The sequence below is a fragment of the Musa acuminata genome, chromosome BXJ1-9 (genome assembly GCF_036884655.1).
Source record: "Musa acuminata AAA Group cultivar baxijiao chromosome BXJ1-9, Cavendish_Baxijiao_AAA, whole genome shotgun sequence".
Lineage (NCBI taxonomy): Eukaryota > Viridiplantae > Streptophyta > Magnoliopsida > Zingiberales > Musaceae > Musa > Musa acuminata.
This window is the reverse complement of record NC_088335.1, coordinates 40157501-40176312: the sequence shown is the minus strand read 5'-3', so window position 1 is coordinate 40176312 and position 18812 is coordinate 40157501. Positions and strand designations below refer to the sequence as shown.

General features: G+C 45.6%; 1 protein-coding gene across 1 annotated transcript; it reads right to left on the bottom strand.

Annotated features, from left to right (window-relative positions):
- Nucleotides 1–605: 605 nt before the first annotated feature.
- LOC135593522 (3,9-dihydroxypterocarpan 6A-monooxygenase-like) lies at nucleotides 606–2484 on the bottom strand. The gene is made up of 2 exons (XM_065083633.1): nucleotides 1444–2484; nucleotides 606–1349 (listed from the first exon to the last, which is right to left on the bottom strand). Exons 1-2 carry the CDS (start codon nucleotides 2368–2370, stop codon nucleotides 723–725), a joined length of 1554 nt encoding a protein of 517 aa, XP_064939705.1. The 5' UTR covers nucleotides 2371–2484; the 3' UTR covers nucleotides 606–722.
- Nucleotides 2485–18812: the final 16328 nt, after the last annotated feature.

The window sequence follows — 18812 nt, the reverse complement described above, 5'->3', positions numbered from 1 at the left end:
TTGAAAGGTCGAAGTATTGGTGCCAATACTCTTTGTGATCCACGGAAACTTTGACCATCCCAAACATTGGCCATTTGCATGCAGCACGACTGACATCGTCGCTAGAAGCCAACTTCTAACGTCACGCGGGGCGGCGAAGAAAGATATTCCCAATGCTGTAAATTTGCGTGTCACATCGATCTTATCGTCGGCTCTATTGCTATGTCATGATGTGAATATAATAATAACAATGCGAATCCATCTGTGATAATAAACTTAGTTTCAACATGTCATCAATTTTGTGGTAGCCAACTTCTGTGAGGCTGTGATGGTATTAGCTGCAGACAGGCTAAAGTCGAAACACAAATCATAAGAAAGATTTGGAGGCCATCTCAGAATTATTCATCTCAATTTTAATTTTTTTTTTTCATTTTTTGCGATCCATCTCAATAATTGATATTTATTTTATTCTTTATTCAGAATAGATGAACAATTGAGATCAAAAGGAGTGAGATGGCAAGTTTTCCAGAGTTTAATCTTTTTGATATTTGATTTCACTTTTCAGGAAGGCTTCAGATTCAGTGACCCATTATTAGCCTCACAACTTTACGGAACACTGGCATGAATGACTGTATAACCTCGATCTCATTCATTTCTGGTCATTTACTAAGTCAGCTTTCTTTAACTTGTAGATCAACACAAGTGATACAAAGCTTCGACACACTGTTGCTAAGAACAATACATCAAGTATAGAGATGTTGGCTGGATAATCTTGGTTTGGGTATGGCCACAAGTGGCTCAGATTTCCTCAGCACAAGCCCAAACTTCTCCTCGAGACCGATCTTGGCTTCCTGAGGCAAATGCCAGTCAAATGAGTGTAGGAGTGAAGCCAGTGTGTTCATCAGCATCTTCTCTGCAAGGGAGATGCCGACACAAATCCTCCTCCCTGATCCGAAAGGGATGTAGCCGAAGTTGTTGCCACCGTAATCTGCTCCTCCGTCTGCTCCCAGGAACCTCTCAGGGATGAACTCCAGTGGGTTGGTCCAGTTGGAGGGGTCTCTTTGGATGGCCCAGACGTTGACGAACACTGCAGTGCCTCTGGGGATGGTGAATCCGCCCACTGTGGTGGTTTGGCTGGGGGAGTGAGGCACCAGGAGAGGGAGAGGAGGGTGGAGGCGCAGCGCCTCTTTGACCACCGCGTGCAGGTAACTTAGATGGGGTATGTGTGATTCTTCTACCCGTCCTTCCTTCCCTACTACTTCATCCAGCTCGTGTTGAGCCTTCGCCATTAGCGCAGGGTTGTGCAGCAACTCGGCCATGGCCCACTCGACTGTGGCTGAGGTCGTGTCTGTGCCACCTCCGAGCAAGTCCTACCAGCAACGAGGACGAGTTGGTCATGGTTATATCGGTCCATCTAAAGTTGTAAGAAGAGAAAGATCGATCTTAGAGAGAAGTGAAGCTGACCATGATCAAGGCTTTGATGTTCACTAGAGTAAGCGGCACCTTGGTGTCTTCTTTCTCGAGCAGCTCCAACAGCACCTGTAAGAAATCTTTGCACCCTTCTCCTCCTCCTCCTCCCTCCTTCATCTCTCTCAACTTGCTATCGACGATAGGGTCGAACACCCTGTCGAGCCACTTCACGAGCTCTCTCATCCTCCTCTCCACCCCTTGCAAGTCGAACCGTTCCAGGGCGGGGAAGAAGTCCGACACGTTCGGCCTCGACATGAGCTCCATGAACGCGTCCGACACCCGCCGGAACTCCCGGCCCACCCTCTCCCTCTCCTCCCCTTCCAGGCTGCCTCCCCACACCATGCTCATCAGAAGGTTGAGCGACGCCACGAACATCACCTCCCGCACCTCCACCGCCGCGCCGGCCCTGGAGTGCACCTCCGCCACCATCCTCCGCACCTCGCGGCGCCGCAGCGGGCCGACCGCGTCGACGCGGCGGGCGCTCAGCAGGTCGCGCACGCACACCTTGCGCAGCGCCCGCCAGTGTGGCCCGTAGGCGGCCCACGCGAGGTCGCTGCCGCCGTAGGACGCGGTGCGTGCGGCAGCGGGGACGTCGTGGTTGGCGAAGGTCACGTCGTGGTTGCGGAACACTTCACGGGCGACCGAAGCGGAGCTAAGGACGACGCAAGGTTTGGAACCGAGCCGGATGCGCATGACGGGGCCATGGACGCGTCCGAGGTCGGCGAACCAGCGGTGAAGATCGGGGTCGAGGAAGGGGAGGCTGCCGAAGACAGGAAGGCCTCGAGGACCCGGCGGGAGGTTCGACCTTCTCTTCCTGAGACATACGAAGCAGAGGATGGTGGTGAAGAGGGTGACGATGGAGAAGGTGATCAGTGCTTGTCTTCTGCTGTCATGGCTGTGGAGGATGTGAAGAAGATCCATCTGCTAACTCTTCGATTGAAGTCACAACGCATCCAAGCAGGAAACCTACGCACACACTACTTAACATCGTCGCCCTCCAAAATGGTTAGAACATGGAAGGCCTTATCTATTGGTTTCTTTCCTTTTTCATTTAGGAAGATAATGTGTTGTATGGATAAAAGAATAGCAATAATTGCATTTGAATTACACGCCATAGATTGTTTCAATTTAATAGAGCATATGTCATGATTGATTACTTTAAGAAGACGACTATTCTAGTGTAGAATTCATTGGCCACAAAGAATTATCTTTTACAGTAACATCTTCTAACCACTAATATTCTTAGCACATATTTATATTTATCTTAAATGTTTCTTCTTCATTTCGTCCATGGCAAATAAAATAAGATATAAGATGTCAAGTGTCAGGAGGAGTACATTAGATTATTAATTAAAGGCTGTAGATGCTTTAGAAACACATTAGAAGTGTATATGAGCATAATGCTAAAGAAATAATGGCCAAATCATCAAAATTAGGAGGGAAAAGAATTGGCATTATGCACATCCAGCTGAATATTTATGAAATTGTGCATCAAATTCAGTAAGAATGCAACGATAACTCCAATGATTAGTCTCACAAGACTCGGGAATATATTGGATTGTATTTATTCTCTCTTTTTTATTGCATCTATGATGAGGCTATGCTAATTGTTATATAGAATTGAAACCATTAAGCCAATGAGTTCAATTTTGAGCTATAAGTTGACTTGGCTTAAAAATTATAAATCTTAAGAGAAATCTTGGGCAAGTGGCGAGTATATTATGCTAATAAACAAAGATTTGAAGACCCCATAAGAGAAATCTTTAGTGGGTTGTTGGAGATTATTGATAGAATAATGGAAGCAATTTTTTTAGATTAAATGTTGTAGAAATAAAAAGTTCTGTTACTGATTTTGTCACCCAAAAAAAAAATTAATCAAGAAAATTCACATCAAATAAAACTATAATCTTAAAATAACACACACAAGATTTTCTTACATCCACCAAAAGATAATCATAACACAAAATAAAACAAACCCTCTTTTGAATTAATTGAAACACAAATCTAAAGCTCTTCATCTACTCCATCTCACAAAATTTGAAGAATCTTGAAAATTATCAGTGTTTTTTTTTTTCTCCTCTTTATCATACACAACCAGTTAAGCAATAAAAGACACATGCTATGATATTTTTAGAGCATTAACAAAGTCCTTAATGATCAATTAAATTTGCTTATCAATTTTTTTCGCAAATAAAAATATCAATCAAAATAAAGAACGTGCCGATACTTTGACGGGTTTCCCTATAAACATCACCTAAAATACCATTAACAAATCTATCTTTCAGACGTGAACAATCAAGTTGGTCATTTTGTTGGTGTCAACAACTTTAAGCTATGGTCTCGGGGCCAATACGATTGGGTTCGAATCCGAATGAGCTGGGATTTTCCTGGACTAGCCCTTGAGAGTGCTGAGGTAGCCGAGTGCGATGGTCCGGTCTGGCCGACCCTCCATTAGGGGTAAGCTATCAATGGACCCTAGTGGCTCGAGATTTCGGGTCGGTCCGGGCACCTCCCAACGGCGACAAGCTCGGGTCGTTGAATAACTGCCAATAGCACTCTGATGTCACGGCGAGGTGCTTAGCTCGAGTTTCTTCATGCAGGGTGCACTTCTCCGAAACCCCGATCAGGGGCGATCCCTCAGCTATGGGTTCATCTGGGTCGATCTGGCGATCCCTCGACATTCGGCCCTCCTTCTAACACTAAAATGTTGGTGTCAACAACTTTAAATCGTGGCCTCGGGGCCAACACGGTTGGGTTCGGGTCCGAATGAGTAGGGATCTTTCTGGACTAGCCCTTGAGAGTGCTGAGGTAGCCGAGTGCGATGGTCCGGTCTTGATGGGGCAGTCGTTTCCTCCAAGAGGGAACTCCTTGCCTGGTCACGCAATGGAGTGGCGCTCTATCTTCATCCCTGCATACAGGTCGGGTCGGGAGATCTCGACCCGGCCCCTCCGACGGTCAAGTCAGTCGATAATCTTAAGAGGATTTTTCTTCCCCCTTTCTTATTCCGAACGCGAGGGTTTTTATAGGGGAGGTCACCGTTGTTGATGTGCCCACTTGCAGGGAGCAGGACCGTACCTGGGAAGGCGTCTGACTCCAGCGTTGGGGTTGCGTAAAGGACCTGGCTCTTGCAGAATGGCGACGTGCCTCAGTCGACGTTCTGGTCTGCCTCGGCCTAGTGCTGTCAGGTCAAACCGAGGCAGATGACCCATGTGTCTCCTCGGTTCGCTTGACACAGGAGACATCACCCAGGAGCGGGCGATGTCAGTTTGCGTCCCATCATTATTATTATCCTCATCATTCTCCCTCCCCCCGCTCCCCCCCCTCCCCCCCCCCGAAGGAAGCCATGCGTCGGTCGTTGCTGGGGGTCCGGGGCATGGATTCTGTTTCCAATGGTCGTTCCCGTCGGTTCGCCCTCGGGTCAGTGCCGGGGAGGTTTCTAGAGGATCACGATGGTCATTCCCGTCGGGTTAGTATCGAATCCACCTCTGCGCGGCCTGCCCGCTTGAGCCGTGTCCCTCGGCTGCACTCTACCCGAGTCCACCTCTGCGCGACTTGCTCACCTGAGCCATGTCCCTCGGTTGCACTCTGCCCGAGTCCACCTCTACGCGGTCTGCCCGCCTGAGCCGTGTCCCTCGGCAATAGTCTACCCGAGTCCACCTCTACGCAGCCTGCCCGCCTGAGTCGTGTCCCTCGGCTGCACTCTGCCCGAGTCCACCTCTGCGCGGCCTGCCCGCCTGAGCCGTCTCCCTTGGTAGTAGTATGCCCGAGTCCACCTCTGCGCGGCCTGCCAGCCTGAGCCGTGTCCCTCGGCAGTAGTCTGCCTGAATCCACCTCTACGTGACCTGCCCGCCTGAGCCGTGTCCCTCGGCTGCACTCTGCCTGAGTACACCTCTGCGCGGCTTGCCCGCCTGAGCCGTGTCCCTCGGCTGCATCTGCCCGAGTCCATCTCTGTGCGGCTTGCCCAAGCTACATATCTCGACCGCAAACCACATGATTCCTACACCTCGGCACCATCCGCTCGTCCGAGTCTTCCACCCTACCCGTCATACACCTCGGTCACACGTCGCATAGGATGAACGGGCCAGCAACCAACCATCACGAGGGATCGCCAGATCGACCCAAATGAACCCACAACTGAGGGATCGCCCCTGATCGGGGTTCCGGGGGAGCGCACCCCGCATGAAGAAACTCGAGTTGAGCACCCCGCCACAACATCAGAGCACTATTTGCGGTTATTCAACGACCCGGGCCTGTCGCCGCCGCGAGGCGCCCGAACCGACCCGAAATCTTGAGCCATTGGGGTCCACTGATAGCTTACCCCTAATGGTGGGTCGGCTAGACCAGACGATAAAAATCGGGTCAGAGCTCCATGAACGGGAGAGGGAGCAACTCGTCGGCTTCCTACAGGAAAATGCCGACGTCTTCGCCTAGTCGCCGACTAACATGACAGGCATCGACCCAAAGGTTGCCCAACATCACCTGAACATTTTGCCCAATGCTCGCCCGGTGAGGTAGAGGCCCCGACAACAGGCCCCCGACCGACAACTAGCTGTCCGCGAGGAGGTGGAGCGACTTTTGGCAGCGGGCTTCATAGAGGAAGTCAAATACCCGCGATGGTTATCCAATGTAGTCGTGAAAAAATCTAATGGGAGCTGGAGGATGTGCGTTGACTACACCGATCTCAATCGTGTGTGCCCGAAAGACTGCTACCCCCTCCCGAGGATCGACCAATTGGTCGACGCGACCGCCGGGCATGCCCGCCTCTCATTTATGGACGCCTTCTCCGGCTACAACCAGATCAGGATGGCGCCCGAGGACCAAGAGCACACGGCTTTCCTCACCGACCAGGGGGTATACTTTTAAAAGGTCATGCCGTTCGGGCTGAAGAATGTTGGTGCCACGTATCAGAGAACCGTAAACAAGATGTTCGCCCGACAGATCGGACAAAATATGGAGGTCTACGTTGATGACATGATCGTGAAAAGCCATACAGTAGCTACCCACCTAGCAGACTTAGTCGAGACGTTTGCTACGTTGCGAAGATACGACATGCGACTCAACCCGACAAAATGTGCTTTTGGCGTCAGCTCGGGAAGATTCCTCGGATTCATCATACATGAGAGGGGAATCGACGCCAACCCGGAAAAGGTCCAGGAAATTATCAGCATGCAGGCCCCTCGGACAATCAAGGAGTTGCAGCGGTTGAACGGTAGGCTCGCCGCCCTAGCTCGGTTTCGCTCCCGATCAGGCGATCGATGCCTCCCCTTCTTCCAAGCCCTAAAAAACCCGAGGAACTTCCAATGGACAGCTGAGTGCGAGGAAGCCCTCGTACGCTTAAAACAACACCTGGCCAGCCTCCCCCGCCTTGCCTCAGTTTCTTCCGGGGAGAAACTCAGCATCTACCTGGTCACATCCCAACACGCGGTCAGCTTCGTCCTCACAAAAGAATCCTCCGAGGAATAGCTACTAGTCTACTACGTTAGCCATGACCTAAACGGGCTCGAGGAGCGGTACAAGCCGATCGAAAGATTGGCACTGGCGCTCGTGCTAATGGCCCGAAAGCTGTGCCCCTACTTCCAAGCCCATCCAATTGAGGTAATTACCGATCAACCGCTCCGGCATGTTTTGTCTAAATTCGACGTTGTAGGTCGCCTCCTCAAATGGTCAGTGGAGCTCGGCGAGTTCGACATACGATATGTACCAAGAATCGCCATCAAGGCCCAATCAGTAGCCGACTTCATCTCCGAACTAACTCAGCCCGAGGACGAGGATTCTGAGCGGGTCAGTGAAGGATGGGTCCTGTGTGTGGATGGATCGGCTAGCTCGAAGGGCGCGGGCACGGGGCTAGTGCTGGAAGCCCCCGACGGACGATCGTTCGAACGCTCCCTTCGCTTCGGCTTTCAAGCCATGAATAACGAGGCAAAGTTTGAGGCACTCCTAGCAGGACTCCGATTAGCTATTGAGATGCAAGTAGATGCCATACACGTCCTCATCGACTCGCAGCTAGTGGCCGAGCACCTCAGCGGCGGATACGAGGCCCAGGACCCAACCATGTCAAAGTACTTGGCAGAGGTAAAAAACCTGACCGCCAACTTCTCTCGCTTTACGTTATCTAGGGTCCCGAGAAATGAGAACGAGCGAGCAGATGAGCTGGCTAAACTAGCATCAAGGTCGGATCCCGAAGCCTGGCCCGAGGTCGAGGAACTCCCTTTCTGAGCGATCGCGATCGCGGTTGTGTCCCTAGCCGACCCGCAGACTACGTGGGTACAGGAAATGCTGCACTACAAGCGGGACGGCATCCTTCCCATCGACGAGGCCGCGGCTCGATGTTTGCGCCGTACGCACGTGGTACTTCGAGATGAACGGACGACTCTACAAGAGGTCTTTCTTGTATCCTCTCCTGCGGTGCCTAGAACCCGAAGAAGCTCGGTCGGTTATGGTCGAGGTCCACGAAGGGATTTGTGGGGAACACATCAGTGGGCGAACCTTGGCATACAAGATCCTCTGCCAAAGGTACTATTGGCCCACCATGTGCCGGGACGTGAAAGCTTATGTACAATGATGCGACTCATGCCAAAGGCACACTCGGACGCCCCGATAGCCTGCAGTCCCGCTCGCCCCCATTGACTGTGCATGGTCGTTCACGCAGTGGGGATTGGACCTCCTCGGACCTTTCCCACCGGCCTCGGGGCAGCGGAAATACGTCATCGTGGGAGTGAATTACTTTACTAAATGGGTCAAAGCCAAGCCGCTAGCAACAATCATAGAGCGTCAGGTGGAGAAATTTGTCTGAAAGAATATAGTGACTCGGTTCGGCTTGCCCAGGACTATCATCATGGACAATGGGGGCCAGTTCGCTAGCGCGTGTTTCCGGGAGTTTTGCGCAAGCCACCAGATTCAGCTGAGGTTCAGCTCGGTGGCCCACCCCCAAACGAACGGACTGGCGGAGGTAACCAACCGATCCATCCTGGACGGGCTCAGAAAAAGAGCGACCGCAGCCCGCTCGGTTTGGGTGGACAAGTTCCCTAGCATCTTGTGGTCCTTGCGGACCACCCCTAAAACCGCAACTGGAGAATCCCCCTATAGCCTCACATTCGGAACCGAGGCTGTCTTACCGCCCGAAGTGGTTTTCCCTACCCCTTGAACGGAAAATTATGAGGAAAGGACAACCATCGAAGGACTTCGAGTCGGTCTCGACATGCTCGAGGAGCGGCGTGCTGATGCATACTTAAAGGCCCTCTCCTACAAGAGAGCTATCGCGAAAATCTATAACCGAAAGGTTTATCCCCGACCGACTAAGTTGGGAGATCTGGTCTTATGAAAAGTCGAAGTCAGCGACCTGACCCGAGCACGCGGCAAGCTCGCTCCAAACTGGGAAGGACCTTATCGGGTGGTCGACGTCGTTAGAATCGGCACCTACCGGCTCGCGATGATGCAAGGCCACCCCCTACCGAGGACGTGGAACATGCATAACCTTAAGAGGTTTTTCATATAAGTAAGATCGAGAAAGACAAGGAAGAAGCCTAAACGAAAAACTTTTCATTTAAAGCAAAAATCTGGTTACAAGACCAGATAACACATTTACAGCATCGGCCAGCGCCCGACCTACCCCATTAGAAAAAATTACAATATGTCTCCCCTACTTCTCGGGGAACTCCACGCTGTCGACAAAATGAACTTCCTCGGGCATGTCAATGCCCAAGTCCTCAGGAAAGGAAGTGAAGGGATCTTCCGTGACCTCGAGGTCAGGGTAGCGTGCTCGAAAGCGAGCCAGGGCGATCCGGTACCCGTACTCATAGGTAACCTGCCCCGTCCGGGTCAGCCTGAGCTCGAAGCCCAAGGATTTTTTTGTAGTCCTCGATCAGCTTCTTATCCTTCTCTGGCCGTTGGCGAATCTCATCGGCTAGGGCCTCTAAAGCCGCACGTGCATCGGCACGCACCTCATCCACCATCGCGCACACAATCCATCAGTGCCATGGTGTAGTGCTGGCCCTACATGGAAAGAAGTCATAATGATACCGACCGGGTACTAACGACGGGCCGGCGACGAGATGCTTACCCATAGTAGCGACTTGGCGGACCTGCCAAGTAGGACTTCAGAGGACGAGGTGTATAACTCCTAAGCCATGTCGAGATGAAGCCCTCTGTGAATAAACAGAGTCACGGAATCCCCGTCGGTCCATACCCGCTCCCCGCGGGACAAGGCCCCCCAGCGGGCCACCAACGGGTCGGAGGCAGCACCCTCCGAAAGGTCGGCCATTGCTCGAGCCTGGTAAGGCTCATCCTTCATACCCGTAGGAAGGTGACAAAGATCGCGAACAGAAGGCTCCCGAGGCGCCTTCCCCACCCCCTCCTTGCTAGGGTCGGCCTCACCCTGTCCGCGGCTCCTCCCCGCACGATCGGCTGATTTAGCACTGGCTGCCCCTGTCTGGGCCGCTATCATGTCGGGCACCTTCATAACACTGGCCTTCACTTTTTTCTGAGGCCGACCAGCCTCGATCTCCACCGGCGCATCCTTCGAGCCGATCATCGGCTCGGTCGGTGGGCGCAATGTCAAAATCGACGAAGCCCGTCCCCCGCGCACGGATCTAAGATTCACCATCTCTGCGCGAAAACATGAACATTGGTCAGTACTCCGAATGACTCGTAAAGACCCTAGTCTACCCACTGCGAGCATACCTCGAGGCATCGGGCTAAGACCCGCCTCGACCAACCACAGCTCAGTCATGTTCTGAATGGCTCGGGAGGTGGGAAGAATCTCCTTAAGCCTCCGGAGATCCCTACGCTCATCATCGCTCAGAATCGGGGTGGTATTATCGATCATGCGTGCCGACCACCGGAGCCCGAAACTCCAGCCCCTCTCACAGCAAATGTAAAAGAAACACCCCTTCCATCATTTGTTACTAGAGGGGGCCCCGCTAACCCGGAAGCCCGACCGGGATGACAGATAATAACCCCCAGGCCCCTTGGAGAGGCGGAAACAAGACAGAAAGAGAGATCGAGTCAGGGTAATATCGGCGTAATGACACTCCCCCAAGAATGCCACTAGATAGCGCCAGGAGTTCGGTGCCATCTGTGACGGGGAAATGCGCCACCAGAAAATACAGGAGCTAATAACGGGGTGCAAAGGAAAGCGTAACCCTGCCTCGAGGGCATCTAGGGTTAAGGCGAAACCCTTGGGGATCGGATCATACGCTCGTTGCCTTGGCTCGGGGGCAAGCAGGACATAACCCTCGGGGATGCTGAAGCGCTCTTGGAGGTTGCCGAGCGATGACTAGCTCACAGTGGAGTTGAGGTCGTGTGGCCACATCAGAGCTTCAAGGACCCGAGCCGCCTTCTTGTCGGATGATGAGATGGGGCTCGGCGGTAGTGTTTTTTCCCCGACGATACTTGGGTAGGAAGGAGAGGGGGATGAAGTCGAGAAGGAGGAGGAGGCCATCCTTACTGACCTTTAGAAGGTAAGGTAGGAGAGTCGACTCGAGCGGAAGCGGCGAGTTCCGGAAGAAGCGATCGATCATATGACTAGTAGGAGGCATGCTGGAACCCAACGACGCACTATTTATAGCAAAGATCCCGCTAGCAACGTCGCCCCACCATAAATGAGATCTGACACGGCAGCCGAAGGGCCTCACGACGTGAATATCAAGGCACGACCTCCTCGACTTCGACTCCCGGAAGCCGATGACTCGACGTGAGGAATCGTCACCTGCCCTCCTTCTAGCACAAAAATGTTGGTGTCAACAACTTTAAGCCGTGGCCTCGGGGCCAACACGGCTGGGTTCGGGTCCGAATGAGCGGGGATCTTCCTAGACTAGCCCTTGAGAGTGTTGAGGTAGCCGAGTGCGATGGTTCGGTCCGGCCGACCCTCCATTAGGGGTAAGCTATCAGTGGACCCCACTGGCTCGAGATTTCGGGTCGGTCCGGGCGCCTCTCGGCGGTGACAGGCTCGGGTCATTGAATAATCGCTAATAGCGCTCTAATGTCATGGCGGGGTGCTTAGCTCGAGTTTCTTCATGCGGGGTGCGCTCCCTTGGAACCCCGATCAGGGGCGATCCCTCAACTGTGGGTTCGTCTGGGTCGATCTGGCGATCCCTCGACATTCGGCCCTTCTTCTAGCGCCAAAATGTTGGTGCTAACAACTTTAAGCCGTGGCCTCGGGGCCAACACGGCTGGGTTCGAGTTCGAATGAGGAGGGATCTTCCTGGACTAGCCCTTGAGAGTGCTGAGGTAGCCAAGTGCGATGGTCCGGTCTTGACGGGGCAATCGTTTCCTCCAAGAGGGAACTCCTCGCTTGGGTTCGCAGTGGAGTGGCGCTTCGTCTTTGTCCCTGCATACAGGTCGGGTCGGGAGAGCTCGACCCGACCCCTCCGACAGTCAAGTCAGTCGATAATCTTAAAAGGAATTTTCTTCCCCCTTTCTCGTTCCGAACGCGAGGGTTTTATAGGGAAGGTCACCGTTGTTGATGTGCCCGCTTGCAGGGAGCAGGACCGTACTTGGAAAGGTGTCTGACTCCGGTGTTGAGATTGCGTGAAGGACCGGGCTCTTGTAGAATGATGACGTGCCTCGATCGGTGTTCCGATCTGCCTCGGCCCGAGGCAGATGACCCATGTGTCTCCTCAGTTCGCATGACACAGGAGACGTCCCTTCTTTATTATTATCCTCGTCAACTTTCATTCCCACCACTGGATGAGTAATATCGTGAGGAGATTTTAATATTCACTTCACAAGCAAAAGTGATGTCAAAATAATTCTTACAACTCATTAATATAAAAAGCAATACAATGAATGACATGGCCGTGGCAACATCGTTGACCTCATTTCTCGTCCTCTAAATGCATCAAAATGAAATTGAAACGAAAGTAATGATAAAACATATTTCACCAAAAAAAACAAAAATCTCTACTCACCAAAAGCTAGTTTTGGTCACTGTTTTGATCGGCTATGTCTACAGTTTGATGAGTGACAACTAATATTGATGTGGAGGATTCCACTATCGAGTCTAATATGCCAAAAAAGAATCACATTTAACAATGTATAACTGATCGTAATCACTAATCGATTCAACTAGACAGGCCCAAGTTAAAATTACCCTTAATATGAGTGAAAACTAATCTTTATGGTATTTGTAAAGTTAGTCATCAATCAGTCGAGTAATTCCATTTTTAAGAATGTTTGCAACTACAAATAAAATAGAAAAAAAATGAAGAAGCCTCAAAACTAATCAAGACTTGGCTGCGATCTTACACTTTGAATCATAACTCTTAGTGTCGTAATTTTTTTTCCTTTCTGTAGTTTATATAACGCTTCAGCCAAAGAAAAGATACTAAAATTAAACTTTATAATTAGATAAGATCTTAGTTTATGAGTTTTAGTCAAGATAGAATTTTTTTTTTTTTATCATAGTTGGAGTCAAGTTCTTGAGTTCACCCTCTATAAACAAAGAACTCAAGTAATACTTTTGACCTATAATTGAGATAAAGAAAGAGGCCTAAGATCCAGGGTTTAAGAGATTATAATTTTTCTAGAAAAATATATTAAAGCTTCACACCTCTACCAAAAAACCATACAGTAGTTGCTTTATCTATTCTAGCTTTCTTAGCAACCCATTGTGCTACTAGGTTAATATTCCCTAAAATAATGTAAGCTGTTTGATGTCAGCTATTTGGTGGTGGCTTTACAATCCATGGATATTTAGCATCTGATCTGATAGTAGCAAATCTGCAAAAGTAAGAGAATTGGTCTCAATTTGGATTTTTTAAACCCATTGTTGATAGCACACTGGACGCCCCTTTGCTTCACAATGTAGTGGTGATTTGTGTTGTAGATACATAAGACCTGCTTGCTGCATGGAAAATGCCTTGGTGATCTTGAACAATGAATCCAGCTCTCCCATCTTGCAAAGAAGTAGAGTCATCAGTACTTATATTATCAGTAACTGAAGAGTATTACTTAGTATCTTCTCTTCAGACATAACAGTTCTGGCATAATAGCCAGTGCGAGCTCTAACCCACTTGGTAGGAGTTAAGAGTTACAAAAGCGAGTATTATTCCTTATTTTTCAAATGAACCATAGTTGATTTTCAATGACTGTCTGCATAAGTCTTCCCATTCTCAGGTTTAAACCCTCTTTAAGCCAATCACCCTAAATCCAGGTAGAGTTGAATTCGAAAGTAAACTTGAGGTTTTCTTATCACCAAATCCAGAGTTGATTGGAAAAAGAACATTAAAAGAAAAGGTGTTCAATGGATAGAGAAGCGGTTTTGCAAAAAGGACAAATAGAACCAATATTCATATGAATCTTCAATAGTCTATCAGTAGAGAGGTTTTGATGGAGAAGTTTTCAATAAAAGATTTGAATTTTGAGAATAATGAGAAGTTTCCATAATCTTACCAGCCATATCAACAATGTGTAGTGTCGGATCTTAAATCCCTTAGAAAGAGGAAATGCTCTTCTAGAAGTAACCTGCCCATATGGGGTGTTCCTTTCATTATCATCACTAGGATACCGAGCAACCTCAATAGCTTTGTTGACATCAACCAAATCAAGCGTACACAAATAAACCTGATTATTCTAGCAACCAGATTGAATAAACGCATCAACCTTAGTGCATGATTAAGAAAGATGATAAGACTCTAGGATTTTATCATGGAAAAAATGAGGGAATGATCACTTCGAAGAGATTGGCCTCCTTGATCACTTCGAGGGGATCGATCTCCTTCATTACCACAGTGTTGCCACCGACTGCGTCACAACAGCAACACTGAATAGGGTAGTGATTGATGCCCTAGTCTCGACATCAAAAACAAGAATTGAGGATTACAGATTTGCAATCTTACACAATGGCTACCGATAACTCAGTGAAAGCACAAATGAAAGTATTATAAATCAGAATTGAGAACTGGTTGCAAACTTAATAATTTCAAAAAGAATCTACTAGAGAGTCTCAATAAATTTTAACAAGATGAGGGTTCAAGTTCTATATTGCACAGATCTAAAAATATAAGAAAAGGGCCCCAAGACTGTGACATAAACTACTCACACATGAAGGTAAAATTTTCGAGATGGGAAGATGGAGATCCAACCAGTTGGATCTCTAGGGCAGAAAAAATTTTTCGTTTTCACATAACTCCAGAAGAATATGAGGAAATAGCCTCAATCCAACTAGAGGGAGATGTAATCCAGTGGTATAATTGATACAAAACTTGTCACGGAGTCCACTCGTGAGAGCAATTTAAGAGAGGACTTTTTATTCGCTTTGGACTATCTGAATACGGGAATATTGATGGGCAGCTTGCCAAAATTTATCAAACTTCTACAGTATTAGAATATTAGAACAGATTTAAACGATTATCAAATCAAGCGAGAGATTGGTTTGAATGACAATTGGTGAGAACATTTATCGAAGAACTTAATCCATAAATCCGGTGTGAAGTTAAGGCTCGTCAAATCCTACACTATGATAGCTGCGATCTCATTTGTACATCTACATAAGAAAAAAGTTAGCAGGGAAAATCATGGAAACAAAAGTGACAATAACTAGATGATCAGTAAGCCACCTACCCCATCTATTCCCAGCCGAAACCCTGACACCCGAAGACTAACCCAAGAAGAACTCAAAGAAAAATTAGCAAAGGGTTTGTGCTATGATAAAAAGTGAAGTATGAAGCACCGATGTAAACAATGGCAACTTCTAATGATTGAACTAATTAGAGAGGAACCAGAAGCTAAGAATGTGGACTCCGATCGTGAGGGTATAGATTCTAAGGAAGATCTTGAACCTACCATATATACAATGCATGTATTAACCGGCTACTCTAACCCGCAAACTATAAAAGTTGGCGGAACTTTGGAATATCAACATGTTATAGTTTTGATTGATACTGATAGCATTAACAAGTAAAGATCACCGATGGACATATTTTAACTTGTGATAACAAATGTTCAAAGATAAAACTGATTATACAGGGCCAGGAGTTGTAATTATTACTACACTAAAAGATCGACCTATTGGTTACACTATCAAAAAGTGGAGACCATGCTTACTTGATCAACGGGTTGTAATGCGTTGTAGATAGCCTATGACTGAAGTGCTGAAGAGAAGCTCTCCGAGTTTGATAGCCTTGAGGACAAGGCTGATTTGAAGGGGGAGGAATTGTTAGGATCCCTTTCTTTTCTAAGCTTTTAAATAATGTTTATTGAGTCTGTTTAGTTCAGTTAGAGTCGGGTAAAGGTTTATTTAATATTTATTTATATTAAAAGTGGTGGACTCTAGGTGGAACTCTATAAATAGTGATGTAATCATTTCTTTTGAGAGACAATGAAATATTATTAAGTCTTTTGACAAATCCAAGGAGGTCGATCCCCTCGAATTGATCAAGGAGACCGATCTCCTCGAAGTGATTAAGGAGGTCGATCCTCTCAAAATGATCATTCCCCTCATTTGTCCAATGATAAAATCCTAGGGTATTATCAAAAGACAAGTTTGTAATGTAATGATGTTAGCATCGTTACCTTTTTATTTAAAAAAAAAAACCTTCACATAAAGTAATCAAGGATTCTATGAATAGTTTTCAGTTGGACTCCAACTGCAGCGATTATATTTAGGAATATTTTAAGGATTTATGAAATAATATCTAGCATGAATGATATTATTAGACCGTAGAGTACCATCATTATTTAGATATTTGATAATTCGACAGCGACTTGTAAAGCATATTTAAAACTTCTAATATCATGAATATTAAGGCCACTTCGAGTTAGTAGGAGAGGTGAGACTGTTCTACTTAATTAGGTGAAGACTTCTTGCTATTAGGTTTGTTTTGCCAAAATAAATTTTTGCTTAGGTGAAGACTTCTTGCTATTAGGTAACACTCGAAGTATGAATTGTATGGACGTAAGGATTGATTTAATAAGAACTAGTCTAACAGCCCTGACATAGATGCTGAGTCTGCCAAGTAGCTAATTTAGACTTTATTCTTTTGAGAAGAATGTCATCACGAGTAGGTGCAATGGTAGCTTCAAGGTATTTAAAGGGATTCTTGAAAGCCTAACCAAGAGTTTGCTGATCTAAATATATGTTTAAGAAAGAATATTTCATATTTTAAGAGATTTATACGTGGATTAGCAAGAGATTCATAATATTGAAAGATATTTTTAGGAGTGTTACAAGACTTCTTATTAGCACGAAAGCATAATAAAATGTCATCCGTAAAAATTATACGACTAAGCTTGTAGTTAGGAGCAAAGCTAAGAGGGATAAGTTTCTTACACCGAATACTTTTATTTATTAGTTAAGTTAAAAGTTGAGTAACTAAAATATATAAACGAGGGGATAATGGGTCTTCTTAATGAACACCAGACTGTTAAAAGTAGATAAAAAATTTTCATCAATAAGAAAAGAGAAACATGATGATTGAACACAAGCTTGAATCCAATCAATATATTTAGTAGAAAAATTCATTAAGGAAAGAGTTTTGAGAGTGACATTCCAAGACAGTCTATAAAAGACTTTTTTAAGATCTAATTTAATTATTCAAATAAAATTTTTGTCTTTACAAGTGTACATTAAATGAGTAGCCTCTTGGATAATAAAAATATTATCATGAATACTATGCCTAAGAATAAACACAGATTGTTCATCACTAATTAATGTATTAAGTTAAAGGTTTAAGACGGTTGGCTAAAACTTTTACCAAAATTACATAATTAATATCGGACCATGCAATTAATTGGCCAAAAATGAGTTATAAGAGTGGGACTTTTAATTTTAGGAATGAATGTTAGATGAGTCCTAACCCGAGATGGAAGAATAAAAGTGTGACCATAAAAGGAATGAAAAATCTTTCGGAGAAATGATATAGCAATATGATTTATAAAGTTCGCTGGTAAATCTATCAATAGTAAAAGCAGCAATTAAAGAATCTACATCACAATTAGGGATTTTAGGAGTATTATGACAATCGTGATGAATAGAATGACCATTACTAGTAGTATTCCAAAGATCAAAATAGTGATTATAGAAGAGGTCAAGAAATGGTTTAGTATCTTTAATAATATCGTCATTGCTATCATAAATACCTCTAATGAAATTCTTATGCTTACACTGAATTACCAAATTATGAAAATATTTAATATTCTTGTCATCATCATTAATCCAATGATATTTAGCTTTAGCCCATCATTAAAGATACAATTGCTTGATAAGTGCCATTTGAAAATTATGAAGGGAGGAAAGATGTAATAGTACAAAACAACATTCGAATGATTGGTAATTTCAAGTTCAGATTCAATATCAATAATAGTGTTTTAAGTGGTTTCCAATTAAGATTAAGCATGCCTAAGCTATTTCTATTCTATTTAGAAAAAAATTGTATGAACCTTGCAAAGTTTAGAATGAAAATCTGAAAGGGCTTCACTAATAGTGTTTTGGTTATTCCAAACAGAAGAAACTAAATCATTAAACTCAGAATATTGTATCAAAAAATTTTGGAATCTAAACATCTTATTTCTGTTAAAACAAAAACTCATTAAATTGGTCTTAAGTGGTACATGATCAAAACAAGTTGGCGAAAGGTGATACACAAAAGAATTACCATGATCAAAACAAGTGGTACATGATTAAAGTCTCGTATAATACATCAAGGCATATCAGAAAGATTTAAAGTAGGAAAATAATCCCAAAGCTTATTATGGTAAAAAAAATAAAGGTACTAGCATAAACACCAGTTAAAAGCCAAGGTTTATTATTATAAAATTAAACTATTGCAGGAATGAACTGAGATTATTTGGATATCACCTATAAATGTACAATATCAGAAAACCAAGCAAGAATAATTCCACTAGAAGCACCTACTGCCGGTTGAAAGTCTCCTCCCCTTTGACTTTTAAAACTTTTAATGCTTTTCCCGATAGTTCTGCGAATTTTCTTACAACAAAAAAGGGCAGGTTTTTATGTTCTATAACCGTTATTATTAAATATCTTATTTAATAATAATATAACTATTTTCATTAAGATTCATAATTTATTATCATGAATTTCTTCATTTATTATGGTTTAAATGATTTCAGTTTTTTATTCATTATACATGAAACCGTTATTATTAAATTAAATATTTATTATCATTAAAAAATTTTATTATGATCTAAATGTTATAAATTTGAATTAATTCTTAAACGTTATAAGTTGATGATAATAAATGTTCTTGATGGGAGGACATCTATATAAACGAAGATTTTGGTCCCTAGGCTCAACATCTCTTTGAAGCAAAAATGATTTCCTACACCATCTAAAGCGAGAGTTCTAAGCCGAGAAATGTCAAAGTTCAAGAAGAAACCTCTATAGAAATTCTTGACAACAATGGCTA

Excerpts from the sequence above, each read along its gene's own strand:
- LOC135593522 (XM_065083633.1), bottom strand. The coding sequence starts at position 2,370 with ATGGATCTTCTTCACATCCTCCACAGCCATGACAGCAGAAGACAAGCA. Across the intron at positions 1,350-1,443 it reads ACATCAAAGCCTTGATCATG|GACTTGCTCGGAGGTGGCAC; the intron begins GTCAGCTTCACT and ends CGTTGCTGGTAG.